This window comes from Hypomesus nipponensis, chromosome 14, assembly GCF_054491055.1.
Source record: "Hypomesus nipponensis isolate SF chromosome 14, ASM5449105v1, whole genome shotgun sequence".
Classification (NCBI taxonomy): Eukaryota; Metazoa; Chordata; class Actinopteri; order Osmeriformes; family Osmeridae; genus Hypomesus; species Hypomesus nipponensis.
The window spans coordinates 7,553,418-7,570,216 of NC_140374.1; the positions used below are offsets into that span (position 1 = coordinate 7,553,418).

Consider the following 16,799-nt stretch of genomic DNA (forward strand, 5'->3'; position numbering starts at 1 on the left):
AATGTAATTATAGTGAACACATACCAGATAAGTTATGGGTTAGTTGGGCTAAAGCAGTACAGTAGGCCTACATTCTAATGAGAGCGCACTACACAATGGCTGCGTAGAACGCGTGTGAAGGGGGAGGGGGAGAAGTTGAGGAAGAGGAAGAGAGGAAGAGGCTTCTATAGTAACAATGGACGATCAATGGAAACTGACCTACGATGATTAAGTTAAATCATTTGTAAAATACAATCAAACATCAACAATTCAATCACAAAATGCCAATATGTCACAAGTAAGAAATATTGCAAATCGCAATTACTTTTTTTCGGTTTGAAGAACGGAGTCAATGGTTCGTTATGTCCAACGAATAGAAAACAGAATCTTTCGTCAAAGTTCCGGGCGCAAAATGAATGTGCAGGTTATGAGGAAATAGACTAGAGTGTGCACCTCCAGTTGATCCTACAAACGAGCGGGGGTGATTGTACGTTTGGGGGTTATATACCCCAAAGAACAGGGGGTCATCCCTGTGAAGGTGACCTCTCTCATTGGTCAGTTACTTCCACCTGGGCGTCGTCCTGGGACCTGCCCGGAGGTGTGAAGTGGCTTTTAGTTTTGAGTTCTGTTATCTCAAATGTCCATGGGATGCTTAAACTTCAGAATATAACAATACAACGTTCAGAACTGGTTTTGTTAGTATGATACAATTATTTTGATACCAAGATTGACTGATTTAACTATACCTGAAAGGAAGTTATAATCAAACATCAATAAAACAATGTTCTAGGTAAATGAGACAAACACACATTATAACACATCGACTACTGTCATTGAATTAGTGTCCATGAGCCATGTAGTCCTTTAGAAAATGTTTGTAAATCCACACAAGAAAGTTCCTCCAAGTAATTCCCTTTGTTCTGATAATGTGGTGTCTGTTCCTGACCCCATGCTGGGTCAGGACTTTGAGGCTCCTGCTCTGGGAGATAAGGACAAAGGGGGAAAGACCCTTTCCTTGTCGGGGGTAGGAGAAATGTGTGGATGGTACCATGCTTTGTCTGTTGACTCTCTGCTACACTGTATTATTAACCAGTGTTTTTTTGAAGAGCCAATTAAGAAAAGAGAGGATGTAATTGATGGTGTTCATTTTGGTGCCCTAACTACACCTCTCCCCCTCTCTCTCTCTCACTTTCTCTCCCTCTCTTTCTCAACCCCCATCCTCTTCTTTCTCTCCCTCTCTCTCTCTCTGTCTCTCTCTCTGTCTCTCTCTCTCTCTCTCTCTCCCTCTCTAGCATGGAGATCTGCCACAGTAACAACAACATCACCATGTGCCCACTGTGTGACCAGGTGTGCAGCTACTGGGACCTGAGCACAGCCTGTGCCACAGCCAGGGCCAGCCATCTCTTTGACAACCCCGCCACTGTCTTCTTCTCCATCTTCATGGCTCTCTGGGGTAATAGAAGGCCTGGCCCTGGCCCTGACCCTGGCCCTAAAACATGACAACCCTAAACCAAAGCAGAAAACTACATTTTAACCTAAAGCTTGATAGGTATGGCTGTTTCTATGAACAAAACATTAAGATAAAGTGTTCACTAGGGATGGGTATCGAGAACCGGTTCTTGTTTGGAATCGTCAGCCAAATTCTTTGACAATTTCTGCTAACGGTTCTCTGTGCCGTAGTTTACTCAGACTGAGCAAACATGGAAACTAGGCAGAAGCGTTCTAAAGTTTGGTTGTATTTCTCACGACAAAATGACAACAACGCCACTTGTAACGTGTGTAAAAAGTATTTTGTCTAAGGGATGAAATACAACAAGTATGAATAAATATAAAGAAAGTAACTTGAACGTCATATGTTCGATGCATGCAGCAGCACAGCTAACGTTCGGACTTCATCTCTAACTATCCATGGTAGAGCTAAACTCCTCAAAAGTGAAAACAACCACTTGTCACTGTGTGAAGCAATTTGCTTTTATTGTGTATAGTCGATCAAGTTATGTTCTGTCCCGTCGTTTGAAGCATACATTTTAGCTCCAGGTGTTATAAGCCAACTGGTTTTCAAACCTACTGGTTTCCCATCTGTGCGTTTGCCTCTATCACCAGATTCGTCACAAATTCACAAACATATTACTAGTGATTTTCCAGTCGGATCTCGTATTTGCTGCGGCAAATATAAAAGTATAGGCTACGTGCGCACTACATTACCATTCACGACAAAAAAAAAGGAGACAAAAAAAAATTGTCGGCTCGCATGAAGTGGGATTCGATCGCACTCAAGCAAATTATTCTGGCTCATAGGATGTCAATAAATCATTTACGTACTTATTAATCACCTTGGCTTTCAGGTAACATCTTGATTTGGCTTTAAAGGTGACATGACATGAAAACTTCACTTTAGGAGGTTATTTAACATTAATATGAGTTCTTAGCCTGTCTTTGGTCCCCCAGTGGCTAGAAAATGTCAATAGATGTAAACCAAGCCCTGGGTATTCTTCTCCGCCTTTGAGAAAATGAAAGCTCAAACGCTCGGTTTGAAAATCTCCTTGTGACGTCACAAGGAGGAAGGTTACCCCTCTCTCTGCTTTGCCCACCAAGATAATCTGGCCCGCCCATGAGAAACTGAGCTATGACCGTACAAGTGTTTTTATCCTCGAGAGCAGGGGCGTTGTTAGACATAAAGCTCTACTGGGGCCCCTACTCCTTCTATCCCTTTTATTTTTCTACCAAGCTTGCTGTCAGGTTGTTGCTGTCAGACACAATGCACTGTACAAACGCCCCTTGCTTAGAGCACTATATGTAAAATTCATAGACGTAAGTTTGATATCGGCTTTGGCAGGGACATCATTTGTTAATGCTTGAGTGCAACTGCACAAGCTAATTTGTTTTGGAATAATGTGCCCACCGCGCCACCACCTCTAAATCAAGTCTACTCCCCAAAAGGTAGAGGCGTTGTTAGACATAACACTCTACTGGGGCACAGGCCCCTAATTCATGTCCCTTGCTGCGTGCAATGCACTACTAGGCTATAGAAATTCCTCTTGCTTAACCCACTATACAACAGTTCAGGGATGCCAGTTTGATCAAGCCAGCTTTGGCAGTAGGGACATCAATTGTTAGCGAGCACGCCCATTTTTTTCACATTCATTTGAGCACAAATGCTTTTTTTTGAGCTTCATGTTATATTGTTTTTATGTTTTAGTCAAAATATATGATGGGTAGGCCTATCATTTACTCAATCTGTACCTCATTTACCTCAATTCTGACTTGTGTGCCGAGTCCAACACCTGGGGGGTATTTGAGAAAGCAGGTTATGTGACACACCGAGGTAAGTTAACTCTCTGACACCCAGCGTTGTAGCAACATTGTGAATCAGCTGTTGGGTTAACTTACCTGGCTTTCTGGTATAGCCCCCTGGACCTATGTGTCCGTGCTGCACGCTGACATTCTGAATGCATATAGGGTTTGGGTTTTCGGCTCAAAACTTTTACAAGTTGATTGGGATACTGCGTTAATTTTCCGGGATTATCAATATAAAAGGAATGCACTTACCAATAAAGTAAATTGTTAAAACTCAAACTTTAGATTTTACTGGGGCACATCTGATTTATACTGGGGCACGTGCCCGAGTAAAAAGTGTCTAACGATGCCCCTGCTCGAGAGACATTATGGCTTGCAAACGAACAAAGCATTACATTTGCTAAATTCGGATGAACAAAGGAAAACATTCTCTGGAAATAGCCAACACAACTTCCCAAGTTTTGTATGTCTGCGCCAAACATTTCAGCCACAACTGTTTACTCAACTTGAGCTAATACAAAGCTGGCCTTACTGAAATGAAATTCTGGATCAGTACTAACTCTCCTTAGCCTGACGTTGTCATACTCATAATTCTAGTCAGAATATGAGTCTGAAAACTCTCCGTGGGCTTTGAGTACGGAGCGTGTTTCAACCGAACTCGTAAAACAAATGCCTCTACGCTCAATTGGATAGACCTACAACCAATCAGAGCAACGTATTATGTTATTTGTTGAAAACGAATTCAACCCAAGGGCTTTTTCGTGACGTTGTTGATTACGTTACTGTTGATCATCTGTCCATCATCGTATAAAGCCTGCCCTGGCAATTTCATTGGTCCGTCCCGATTCTGGGTTTTCTGTAAGTTGTCCCCAATACGAGACCCTCCAGACCCAGCTTCCCGAACACATTTTTTTGTGGGCGGGAGAAGTTGGGCTGGCAGCCAGGCTAAACTCTCCTTGGGCCAGCTACAAACCTCGGACAAGTAGGTTAACTAACGCTATGTAATTGTGTTGCTTTACTGTATATGGTTACCGAGCTTGCTACCCTTTGAATGTGGCTGTAACATTAGCTCTGCAGCTAACAGCTGAGTTACTGTCGCTAATGTAAAGGTAGATAGCATCAAGTATGTGTGTGAATACACATGTTGTACAATGCTTTGTTATTTGGATTACCATTCTGTTGATGTTATGGCGCGGCGATAACCGCCTTTCCCCTCATTGAAGTGACTATGAGTGTGCACCTCTGTAAACCAGGGTGATCAGATGAGAATTGGGAAAATTCGAGGTATCTTATAGCAACGGGGCTACGAGCAATTGCGATACACCCATTGTAAACAATAGCGCATGGTGCCACCTCTCTCCTCCTCATTAGCATTTAAAGCTACAGACACAGAAACAGCACGTCTTGAGGAAAGCTCATTGTGGAACTTCTCGTAAGTGGCATAGAGTTAATATAACTAGAGTAAGCTACCTTTGTCTTCCAAGATGGCGTCCCCATTCATTTCTATGAAAAGTGCTCAGTGGCGCACTGAGGCAAGCGAGAGCGCGTGACTGGACGCGGCCATCTTTCCACTTCCGTGTCTTCCGGTCTAGCTTTAAACAGTGGCTGGTTATCAAACCACGTTTTTTCCGTTCTTGTGTTCTTGCGAACTCGTTTGACGTCATTTTTCATTGCCCAAGTACGGTTCCAATCCAAAGAACACAAGTCACCAGGAACACCAAAAATACCCGGAAATGTTCTTGATCCGCCCCTTTTATCGAGGATGCATCGGATGGTGACTTGACCAGCGAGAACGCTTCTGATTCCCCAGAAGTCATTGCAAGATGTCAAGCGAGGCGGACAAACCTCACAACTGTAATTTTTTACTTTTCATATTTCAGCTAAACGGTACTTGTAAATCAGCATCTGAATTAAAATGTGACGAGAAATAGTCAGTGTAGTCGCTGAAAATGTTCTTATTTTATTGATGAAACGGCTAATTTGCTCCAACTTTTTGATAACCTGGTTAACATTAGGTACTGTAAGTTAGCAAGGGCTACAGAAAACGTAAAATTACAAGTAGAGGGACAATTTTTTGGGAGACCTCGTGTACGCTTGCAACTAGCTGTACACGTCACACTTTGCGACAACCAGTCGCGAGCATAGATTTATATGGTTACAAGCGTGTGAGCTAAGGCATTGCAGTTGCAGAATCTAGGGCAGAATGGGGTACAAGTCCGATAAGAATCAGACACATGATGCAAACTTAACGGAAATGTATTCTGTCACTGTATATTTATTCCTTTCACTTGTTTTTTTTTAAATAGGCTATAGGGCTAAATATAGGGCTATTCTAGATGGAACTCATCACATATGTTGCTTTTTTTCTTCGTGATATGAGTATGATTTCCAACGCATCGGATGAAATAAACTGTTAACATGAACAGATCCGTCGTTGTTCTCGCCAGGCAAAGAAAGCTTAATAGTTTTTTTGGTAACCGAAATCTTCCATAATGCAGACTTACCATAGCTTACTGTCAACTTGATATTCAAACGAAATGCCACAAAATTCACAATGCCTTCAATTTAACATCAGTGTAGAAATATGGCCTGTGTTTTATATGTTCATCCTACAAAACCAAACGCCTAGTAATAGATATAACGTGATCTAACAAGACTTGGTAATAATGTAATAAATAAAAGCTTGAGAACTGTGTCTAAAATATACTTTATTGAACATTTGCCTTTGAAAGGGGAATATTCGCAGAACCATATAGGCTACAAGACGTTTCCATCAGATCTAAGTGGGGGTGAAACATAGAGTCACTGAGGACCTTAATTCAATGTCCCACAAAAGCAGTCTGGCTTGATGACACGATCAAAAAAAGATTAATGGGTGTGTTTAACAAAAGCTTCTGAAGGCAAGACTAATATTATTTAAATATAGGCCTATATAATTTCCTATTGTGGTTACCGGTTTAAGTATTAATCTTCGTCTTTGCTCCAGATAGACGTCAACAATCTATGCTTGCGCTTAACATAATATATTTGCCATCATGTCATGAGCGTTTTTACGAAAAATCAAATCTGTTTTAAAATAACGGGAATAAACTATATTAACAACATTTCATGTATGTGTGACAACCATTTGCTAAACATGCTACAACAGGGCAGGCAACTCGAGCCAGTTCTTCCTGTGCTCATTCAATATAAGTCTATGGCTCATTCAGCTCCATGTAAATCGGCTATTGGCCAATGTGAACTTTTGTGCTCGTGCCCTGTTAGTATCCGCGAGCACATTTGCAGGAAACTTTTATTGACTTAAGAAAAATAAATAGGGTGCTAGTTTACCCATTTCGGATTGGTTTCAAACTTAGCAAAAAATTATTCTATGAAAAAGCTAGTAGTATGAGCCAGGTTCGAGAATCGAACAAAAATTATTGGGGGAGATAGTTTTGTAAATGTTGACGGAGTTAATAGAATAAAAATGACGTAAGTGTCGGAAACCTAACCATAAATGCAATACCACCTACATCCACCGGGGCCGTTGCTTCAAGCCGAGGGGCGAGGGGTGGGGGCTTGGTAAGTGGCTGAATTTCTGTACCAAGGCTGAATATCGGGAAAGAGACCTCAGATTAGGGGACTACTAAGGCCTATATAAAAGCATCCAAAAACAGCATATCATGTGACCTTTAATTCATTTTTTGTTTGGAAAGATTCAACCATGATGCATATGCTGATATTGTGATACAGTTTAGGTTAGCTCTGTAATATAGATTAGATCACTACTGTGGTGTAAACTATGGAAGCAAATCGTGACCAAAATTTTAATGAAAATGCATTTCCAGAAATGCATTTTCATTTAAAGAACGTGGCTGCAAAATTGTGACCACAATTCAAATTCAAGAAATGCATTTTCATCTTCAAGAAAGTGGCTGCAAAATCGTGACCACAATTCAAATGCATTTCCAGAAATGCATTTTCATTTTAAGAACGTGGCTGCAAAATCATGACCACAATTCAAATGCATTTCGCATCAGAGTGACGTCAGTAGCTGCTCTTCTTCAGCTCCCTGCTGACCGAGCTACCCATCTTGTTCGGTAGGGGGCGGTGGCCTACGCTGAACAGCTCCGCTATTTCCTTTATTTTTAAACCATTTAATAAATAGCTTTTAATGGATTCAAACGGGATGTTGATGGTTGGTCGTTTGAGGCTCCACAGCCTCAAACTATGACAACCTCATTAATGTGTACATCTGTGACGGCAGAGTATGCAGCCAAGCTCTCTAGGACTTGTTCTACTCAGTCACGGGCATCAGACTCAGATATAATAGTAGATTCTACCTGCTCAGCTAATTCTGACAGTGTTTGCACAATTTGAGGGAGCGCCATGATCTGTCATGATCTTCTCTACCCGGCAATTCAATCAATTTCCTGGCACATTTGTAATGTATCTTTACGTTATATTGTAAATCATGGCTACTTTATATTTTATTTTTTATTCTAAATCCCCTTAGTATTAGCTAGACTTTGCTCATTTTGTATAGTTAGTCTACATATTTAAGTTTTAAGATTCCTATATGTTTAATGTATGCACCTTCCGCCAAAGTAAATTCCTTGTCTGTGCAAACTTTCATGGCAAATAAAACCCTTTCTGATTCTGATGTAATGCAATGCAGATGTGCACACCGCCCCAACCGAACAGGATTGGCAGCTCGGTCAGCAGGGAGCTGAAGAAGAGCGGCTACTGACGTCACTCTTCTGCGCCGCTCAGAATGCTTTTTTGTTCAATGTGCATTTCTGGAAATGCATTTGAATTTGAATTCTGGTCACGATTTTGCAGCCACGTTCTCAAAATGAAAATGCATTTCTGGAAATGCATTTGAATTTGAATTGTGGTCACGATTTTGCAGCCACATTCTTAAAATGAAAATGCATTTCTAGAAATGCATTTGAATTTGAATTGTGGTCACGATTTTGCAGCCACTTTCTTGAAAATGAAAATGCATTTCTGGAAATGCATTTGAATTTGAATTGTGGTCACGATTTTGCAGCCACGTTCTTAAAATGAAAATGCATTTTAATTTTAATTTTGGTCACGATTAGTAAACATAGTGTATCAATGTAAACGTAAATGTAAATGTCTGCAGTCCAACCGTGTGTGCATTTCACTAAACAATTTGACATATTCTCTCATTTCCTCTCCTCTTTCCATCTGCTCCCTGTTTAGTTACTTTTTTCTGCTGTTGAATCTTTCTATCACTCTCTTTCTTTTATTAATTTCCTCCATTTCTTTCTTACACTCATTTCCTCCCTCTGTATCTGTGTCTATCTAGCAATGCTAAGTCATTCACAGGATCCTGTGCTTTCTATGGCTGTGTGGGATAACTAATGAAGGCTTCCTGTAAGAAGGACCTGTTAGCTGGTACATTCCTTAGCTCTGCTCAGTGTCCCAGTCCTCAGATGGGAGGCTGGATGTCACTGTGTGGAGCACTGAAGCAAGACCCAATGGCTTCAGTGCTCCACACACTCACTATTTTGCGGTATGATTTTACCACTGTGTGTGTTTATGGAGTATTTTTTGTCATGAATGTTATCGTGAGCCTTAAAGTGATACGAGACACGAATGTAATTTATATAAATCTAAACTGCCTTTAACTGTTGTGCAAGCAATGCAGCAGTGATGTCACTGGGGTTGATGAGTAAAGGGAGGCAGGGAGGCAGGAAAACACGGAGCAGGGCTTCTATTGGTTAGCCCTGGGAAGTCCAAGGAGACCGTTAATACAGCACACCAAATTGAGTAATATGAAGCGTTTGTACTTGGTATATCTATTTCCCTGCTCTTAACTTCACAAAGAACAGTTTAGGGCTTCAGAGACAATGCTGCCACTCCCATAACGCACACTACGCGCCGTGCGTAGGGCACCAAGTCCTGAGCGAGGTGAAGTTAGTTTCATATTCAACATTCGTCTCACATTCGAAAGATGCTACTTTGCAGCGTCGAGTTAGGGACCGGGTGATAATTACCCATACATTTTTGAAAATAATATTTTTATGAATATAAAACCTCAAACAAACACAGAGTCTTCCAACAATGTCTGGTATACTTCCACAGCCTTTACTTTATAAACTTTTTTAAACTAGAAAATCGCTAATCTCTGAAAATAGCATGACATCCTCATTAATCTCAATAACCTTTTCAAACTTGTGTCAAAAAATCTCAAATATAAACCACATTATTCTAATAATGTCTGACCTACTTCCACACCCTTTACTTTTTCAATAATGTTTTTAAGAGAATTAAAGAAAATCGCTAATCTCTGATAATAGAATGAAATCCACGCTAATCTCAATATCTTTTTCAAACTTGTGTCAAAAAATCTAAAATACACCAGATTATTGTAATAATGTCTGGCCTACTTCCACACCCTTTTCTTTTTCAATAAAGTTTTTAACAACGTTCAAATCAATTGCTGATCTCTGAAAATAGCATGAAATCCTCGCTAATCTCAATAACTTTTTCAAATTTGTGTAAAAAAATCTCAAATATACACCTTATTATTCTAATAATGTCTGGCCTACTTCCACAACCTTTACTTTTTCAATATATATATATATATTTTTAAGAAATACATTGCTAATCTCTGGAAACAGCATTAAAGCTGTGCTAAACTAAATTCTGACCAACGGTCACACAGCTGCAAGTCAACCAGGAGCTAGTCTGTGGTTTGATTGTGACAGAATAACCAATGGGTATTTGCACCAATATGCTTTCCACCAAATGCATCAGAAGACAGCCAGGGAGATGGACAGGAAGGGACCAGGAACTCTGTGTGGTCCGTCATAGGAGATCAAAGTCCATTTGGGGACTAGGTCCAACATTGTCACACCAGCATCCAAGCCGATGTTGACAGCTCAATCCCCCCACACCACAGGGGAGGTTATATGGGCAATAGAGAGAAGAAAGTATAATTAGAGAAATCCTTACTTTTAAAGGATTGAGAAATGCAGTAGTCAGAGAACTGCGCAAAGCAAAAATGACCTATTTTATGCAATTAATAGAGGAGTCTGAAGGGAACAGCACTGCATTATGGAAGCACCTGAACAGCCTAACTAAACTTAAACCTAGTAGTCAACAAAAAATAATTACAGAACTAAAAGTGAATGGTGTCAATAGCACAGATAACTCAGCTATAGCAAATGAATTTAATAACTTTTTTAAAAGGTCAGTAGAGGAGCTAGCAGAGAATTTTGAACCAGCAATCTTATCCCTGCCCACAAATTCAGAGCCCTCAAAGCTCTTCCATATTAAGGAGGTAAGTCAGGAACAAACACTTAAAATCATTAACAAACTAAATGCGTCTGAAGCAAAGGACGCGTTTGGATTTGATACAGCCTTCATTACAACTCATTGTTCTGTCCTGGTGAAACCCATAACACACTTAGTAAATCTCTCCATCAGAGTTGGCAAGTTTCCACAAAGCTGGAAACAAGCTATTATAACACAGATTTTTAAGGCGGGTGCAAAAGACCAGGCTTGTAACTATAGACCAATCTCTATACTGCCTGCTCTTTCCAAAATCTTAGAAAAGGCTGTTACAGAGCAATTAATAGACCATCTTGAGAGTAATGGTCTCATTAACAATAAACAGTTTGGTTTTAGACCAGGATACTCAACAGAACTGGCGAACTGCTACCTCACAGAGAATATCAAAAGTAGTCTGGACAGAGGTAATGTTGTGGGGGCTGTATTCATAGACCTTAAAAAGGCCTTTGACACCGTCAACCATAACATACTTCTAAACAAGCTCTGCACTTTTAATATGTCCAAACCGCCATAAGATGGTTTGCTTCATACTTGGAGCATAGGGAGCAGAGGGTTAGGATAAACTCTGAGCTATCACTGCCATTAGCTGCAAACTTACAGTGCGTGTCCACTGCAGCGACGCGATGCCAGCGACAACATGTTTTCCATTAATTTTCTATGGAGCCAGGCGAATCGCTTGCGTGGTGCATTGTGGGTAGCGACGCGATTCAAGCGATTCGAGTTGAAATTTTCTCAACTTTATGCTAATGAGGAGCGATTTTCGCTAGCGATGGCCAATCGGAGTGTTTCTCGTAACGTAGAAACCAAGGTAAACATTTCTAGCTTTCTAGGTTTCAAGCTGGAGGAGAAACTAATCGTTTGTGTGGCTGCTTACCCAGTCCTGTACGTTACATATCTGTATTCGTACAGAGATGTTAATACAAAAAAACGATGCATGGCGCAAGGTTTGCCGAAGTTGTGGGTGCTTGTCCTTTCAAATTCAGTTTAGTCACATTACGTAACTTCATTCTGTCCTAACTAGTTAGCTAGCCGGGCTGGAACTCCCTATCGTATCGGCAGATTAGCAGAGATTGAGGAATATAGTAAAACGTTTTTTTACACATGTCAACGTGTATGTCTACAGTATTAAACAGTTTTATATTTTGTAAACAAGTTGTATTTTGATCGATGTTGCAACTACGTAAACCCAAGTCTGCACACTTGGCCATGACAACTACAACAGTGACTTTAGAGAACTACATTCTACATTAATCTGTTTGAAACGCCCCCGAGCGTGGTGAACTGTGGGAAGGCAAGCGATGGCAAGCGATTTGCGTCGCTGCAGTGGACACGCACTGTTAGGTATTCCGCAGGGATCGATTTTGGGGCCTCTGCTCTTCAGTCTCTACATAAATGACCTGCCCACCTGCTGTCGGTCATCCAACTGCCAAATGTACGCTGATGATACAGTGATTTATGCGTCAGCCAGAACATCAAGCGCAGCAGCGGACATATTAACTAAGGAGATGGAAGATGTATCCCGTTGGCTCAAAGACAAACATCTCACTCTTAACATTAAAAAGACAGTATCTATGTGTTTTTCTATAAGAGGGAAAGCCTCCTGTTCTATCAAAATTGACCAGGACACAATTGATCAAGTCAATGAATTTAAATTTTTAGGAATCATCATAGACTCACAGCTTAAGTTTAATAAACACATTAAGAAACTCAATACAATGCTCCTAACAAATTTGAACTGTTTTAGAATGACAAGGCATCATATACCTGTTAAGGCAGCCTTACTGTTTTTTCATGCCATGATACTGTCTCACTTGTCTTACTGCATCACCGTATGGAGCCAAGCCTCCCAGACATCAATTAAACCTATTTTATCATTATACCAACAGGCATTAAAGATATTGGATCAGAAACCAATAAGGTGGCACCACTGCCTCATAGTAAAGAAATATAATCTCTTGAGCTTTGAGAATTTTATGAAGTTCTCTTCTCTTAAACAAATTTTTAAATGCGCAAATAATCTTGCTCCTGCTGTATTATGTCCTTTTGTAACAAAAATAAGTACAAGAAGGGTGGCCACCAGGGAGCAGTGAACAGCAACTGCATAGCAGAGGTGCGCCAAACTTCTTTTGGCCAGTCGAGTTTCTCAGTTATTGGAACTCAAATGTGGAACAATTTACCAACTATAATAAAAACACAAACTGAGTTTAAAACATTTAACAGACAACTGAAACACTGGCTGAAGGAAAATTCAAAAATGTAATCATGACAACACAGAATCATAAAACACGGGACGAGATGTTAAAACTATCCATTGTGCCAATAGATGGTATGCACTCGCATGAGATTTGCCGTGATGTTGACAGAGTGGCATGGGAGGTTTATTTCTTAGACTGGGTTATGATTTCAATTTTGGGACACATCCTCAGTAGTGTGCCTTTGAATCAGTGGGTGTTTCAGCCTTTAATCACTAAACACCCTCACATCAAAGGTGGCCAGCTAAAGGGTGATCAAGCCTTAGCTTGTGTCCCATGCCCAATTAAGATTTCCCACGGGACTATGCAAGGCAGGGGCGTCCTCTTCCCTGAGCCAGCCCTACAGCTGACCGCATACCTCATATTCCCTCCTCAAGTTGGAGGGATCTGACCTGGGTTCTCAGGTGTGGGGGGCGGGGGGGGGTCATAAAGTTATAGCCCAGCAAGGGTCCTTCCGTTTGATCCAGATCCACTGGCTGCCTCTTTCAGCTACTTGGGAAATTGCTCTGACGGTCTGCCGCAGAATCTGTCCATGGATTCCAAGTTCTTTCAGCAACCTGATGGTGGAAGAAGCCACAAATCCTCTGCATCCCACTTCAACTGGCCAGACTTTAGCATTCCAGCCACGCTGAGCTGCATCTGCTGCCAACTCTGTGTACCGCAGTTTCATACGCTCATAAGCCTCTTCAACAGAGTTTTCCCACAGGACTGTGAGCTCTATGATGTACCATGTCTGGCCTAAGGTTGGTAGAAGCAATCTCAGGTGGAAAAATTGGTTGCTGGCCAATGTCGACAAGCATCTTCCAGTCTTGGGCCACGGGTAGGTGTCCATTTTCTGGCTTCGTAGGAGGATACTTGGGCCTTTTCTGTCCCTCCCGGATGAATGTTGTTGTTTTAACAGGATTGCTTGTTTTTGAAGATAATGAATTGGTTGCACTCCTCTTGGTCTCAAGTGCTACAGCCAGGCTCTTGAGGACCCTGATTGTGCCTCCAGGTGTAGCGGCCTTGTGAGAGGCTGGTCTTGCAACCTGTCATTATATGCCTGAGAGTCGCTGGAGCTGGGCAGAGGGGGCAGGTCGGGTCCTCGCCATACCATTGATGTAGGTTTTTTGGTGATGGAAGCACATCATAAACAGCAGTTATGTTGAAGCTGATGTTGCTTGCCTCCATTTGCCAAAGCTCACTCCAGTTGATCTTTCTCCTCTCCAGGCCTTTCCACCGTGTCCATTGCCCTTGTTTAGCAATAGAGACAGCCTTTGCACTTCTTGCAGTCTCCTCCTGTCTACGCACCTCCTCGACCACCAGCTTTCTGCGTTCAGATGTGTTGCCTTATGGAAAGTTGGTTTGCTTGCTGCCAGGCCAAAGCCACCTCTTCCATGCTGGATATTCCCCACGATATCTTGGTGTCTCAGGGCTGATGTTGCTTGCTGCACAGTCTTGGATGATGTCCATTTCCGTGCAGTTTGTAGGGGAGGTGCAGCCTTGCTAATGGTCTGGTCTTTGGAGTCCTTCAATGTCATCTGAAGTCTTACTTTAGAGCACTTGTACTCCTCCGTTAGACTTGTAAGAGGTAGTTCAAGGACCCCTTTGCCTAAAGGCCGATGTTACTCAGATATCGTGGGACACCCAGCCATTTCTTCACATATGAGGTAATGGTTCGCTCCATCTTCTCCACTGTTGTTATTGGGACCTCATAGACGGTGAGTGGCCACATTGCCCAGGGGAGAAATCCAAACTGTAGGCACCAAAGCTTGAGCTTCCCAGGCAGTAGGGTCTTGTTGATGTTCTCAAGACCGTTGGCGATGTCCTGCCTTACTTGCTGCACTTGATCTTTATCTTGGAGGCTTTCGTTGTACCATCTACCCAGGCTCTTGACGGGTTGCTCAGACACCGTTGGTATCGGGTCAGCTCCAATGCAGAACCTCACATCCTTAAGACGTCCCTTGACTATGGAGATGCTTCGAGATTTGCTTGGCTTGATTTTCATCCGGGCCCACTTATTGTTATCCTGCAGTGTTGCAAGTAGCCGCCTGGTTCATGCTGCAGTGGTGGTCAGTGTAGTCATGTCATCCATGTATGCTCGGATAGGTGGGAGACGGAGTCCTTCCTTAGTTCTTTCACCACCGACCACCCAGAGGTGATATTGTACAGCCTGCCATTATGCCTACTTCCAAGCGCTGCCATGTTGTTATGAAATCAGGTGTTGTGAAACACAATTGCAGGTCTTGGAAATAGGCCTTTACCAGTGTAATGATGGGTTCTGGTACATGGAAAAAGTTGAAGGATTCCCAGAGGAGTGCATGGGGAACTGAGCCAAAGGCATTGGCCAGGTCGAGGAAGATGACATAGAGATCTCTCTTGTCCTTCCTAGCTGTTTGGATCTGGTGCCAAATCATACTACTATGTTCCAGGCAACCAGAGAAACCAGGAATGCCTACCTTCTGTACAGATGTATCAATGTACTTGTTCCTTTCCAGGTAAGTGGACAGCCTCTGTGTTATTATACTGAAAAAGATCTTCCCTTCGACGTTGAGAAGGGAGATTGGTCGGAATTGGCTGATGACTCTTTCGGGATTAGCACACCACCAGCCCTTCGCCATGCCTTTGGTATTATTTCCTTCTGCCACACTATCCTCATGAGCCTCCAGAGAAAGCGTAGAACATCCGGGGTGTTCTTGTAGAGCTTGTATGGTACTCCATTAGGCCCAGAAGCCGAGGCCGCTCTTGCTCGTCGGACAATGTTCTCTACTTCCTTCCATTTTGGAGGGTCAGTGTCCAGGTTGAATTCTGGTGGTTGAATAGGTGGGATGTCATTTGGGATGATTATCTGCTCATGCCTTTTCTTGTCCTGGTGGACCTTTTCCAGATGTACTTCCAGTTCTGGCTTCGGAGTTTTTAGGATTCCGCACTTTTCCTTCGCGAAGAGGTCTTTGACAAACTTTAAGGGTTTTTTATAAAACCTTGTTCTTGAGTGTTCCTTCTTCCTACGCAGTTTCCTTAAGTTTTCCGCTCTTCGCAAGGTTGTCAGCCGACATTTGATGTCTACTTGGAGTAGCATGAGACCTTCCCTCTCTGCATCAGAGACCTTCTTCCACTGCTTTCTCAGCTGCCTTCTCTCTCTGACAAGTATCTCGATCTCTTGCTACCTCCTAGATTTGGCTGGCGCGGGTGGTGTCTTGCCACTTCTCCTTTTGTTTACTCCAAAGCGCTCTTCTCCATAGTGGTAGATAATGTCTCCCATCCTTTCAAGCTTTTTCTCTGCTGTTCCTACCTGTTGATCCAAGATTCTTGTCAGGTCGTTGTTGATTGTCTCCCACTCTCTCTTTTCAACAGCCTTGGGCCACTTCACACTCGGTCTGTGCCCTTTGATCTTTTCCTCTTTATGAAGTCTCTGTGGTTGGGTGAGTTCGTCCACCGGCATTTCTGTGCTTGTGTTATCCTCCTCCGTTACAGGGGTGCTGATGCTCTGCGAACTTTGGTTTGCATCTCGTCGCTGTGCTTCATTCGACTGATTTGACTGACTGCTTCGTAAGAAGTACTGATCAATGCGAGGTCCCTGTCTCTGCTCTCCCAAGCACCTTTTCCTCCCTTGATGGTTCCTTAACCCCCTTGCCGATGTTACTCTCTCCCAACCACAGCTGCACACCTGAAGTGTGTGTCCTGCTGCTGTTATGGTTGTCTCATGTGCCGTGTTCCTACTCGTAGTCACTTCCGTTCCTGGGTCCGTAGCCGTAGCAGGCTGTAGGGGTATGTTCCTTTGTTGACTTTTAGTAGCATTTAGCGGGTGTCTCCAACATACTGACCCAGCGTCGGAGACTGCCAACATGGGTAGCTAGCCTATGACAGCCCCAGTGGGGTCTATTCCCTCCAGTCAGCTGTCTCTCCAAGCTGTCACACAGACTTTCTTATGTTGTCAGCTGTCCTTTCACAGCAGTCACTGGACTGGTCCAGGTAATCAGAATCATA

General features: G+C 42.5%; 1 protein-coding gene across 5 annotated transcripts in view; it reads left to right on the forward strand.

The window, feature by feature from the left end:
* Nucleotides 1–16,799, forward strand: part of ano1b (anoctamin 1, calcium activated chloride channel b) — a 110,425-nt gene that overhangs the window by 45,044 nt on the left and 48,582 nt on the right. For all 5 annotated transcript variants that reach the window (XM_084671491.1, XM_084671490.1, XM_084671489.1 and 2 more), the window contains one exon: nt 1,272–1,432. In XM_084671491.1, coding sequence (XP_084527617.1) covers nt 1,272–1,432 — 161 coding nt within the window. The remainder of the gene's footprint in view (nt 1–1,271; nt 1,433–16,799) is intronic.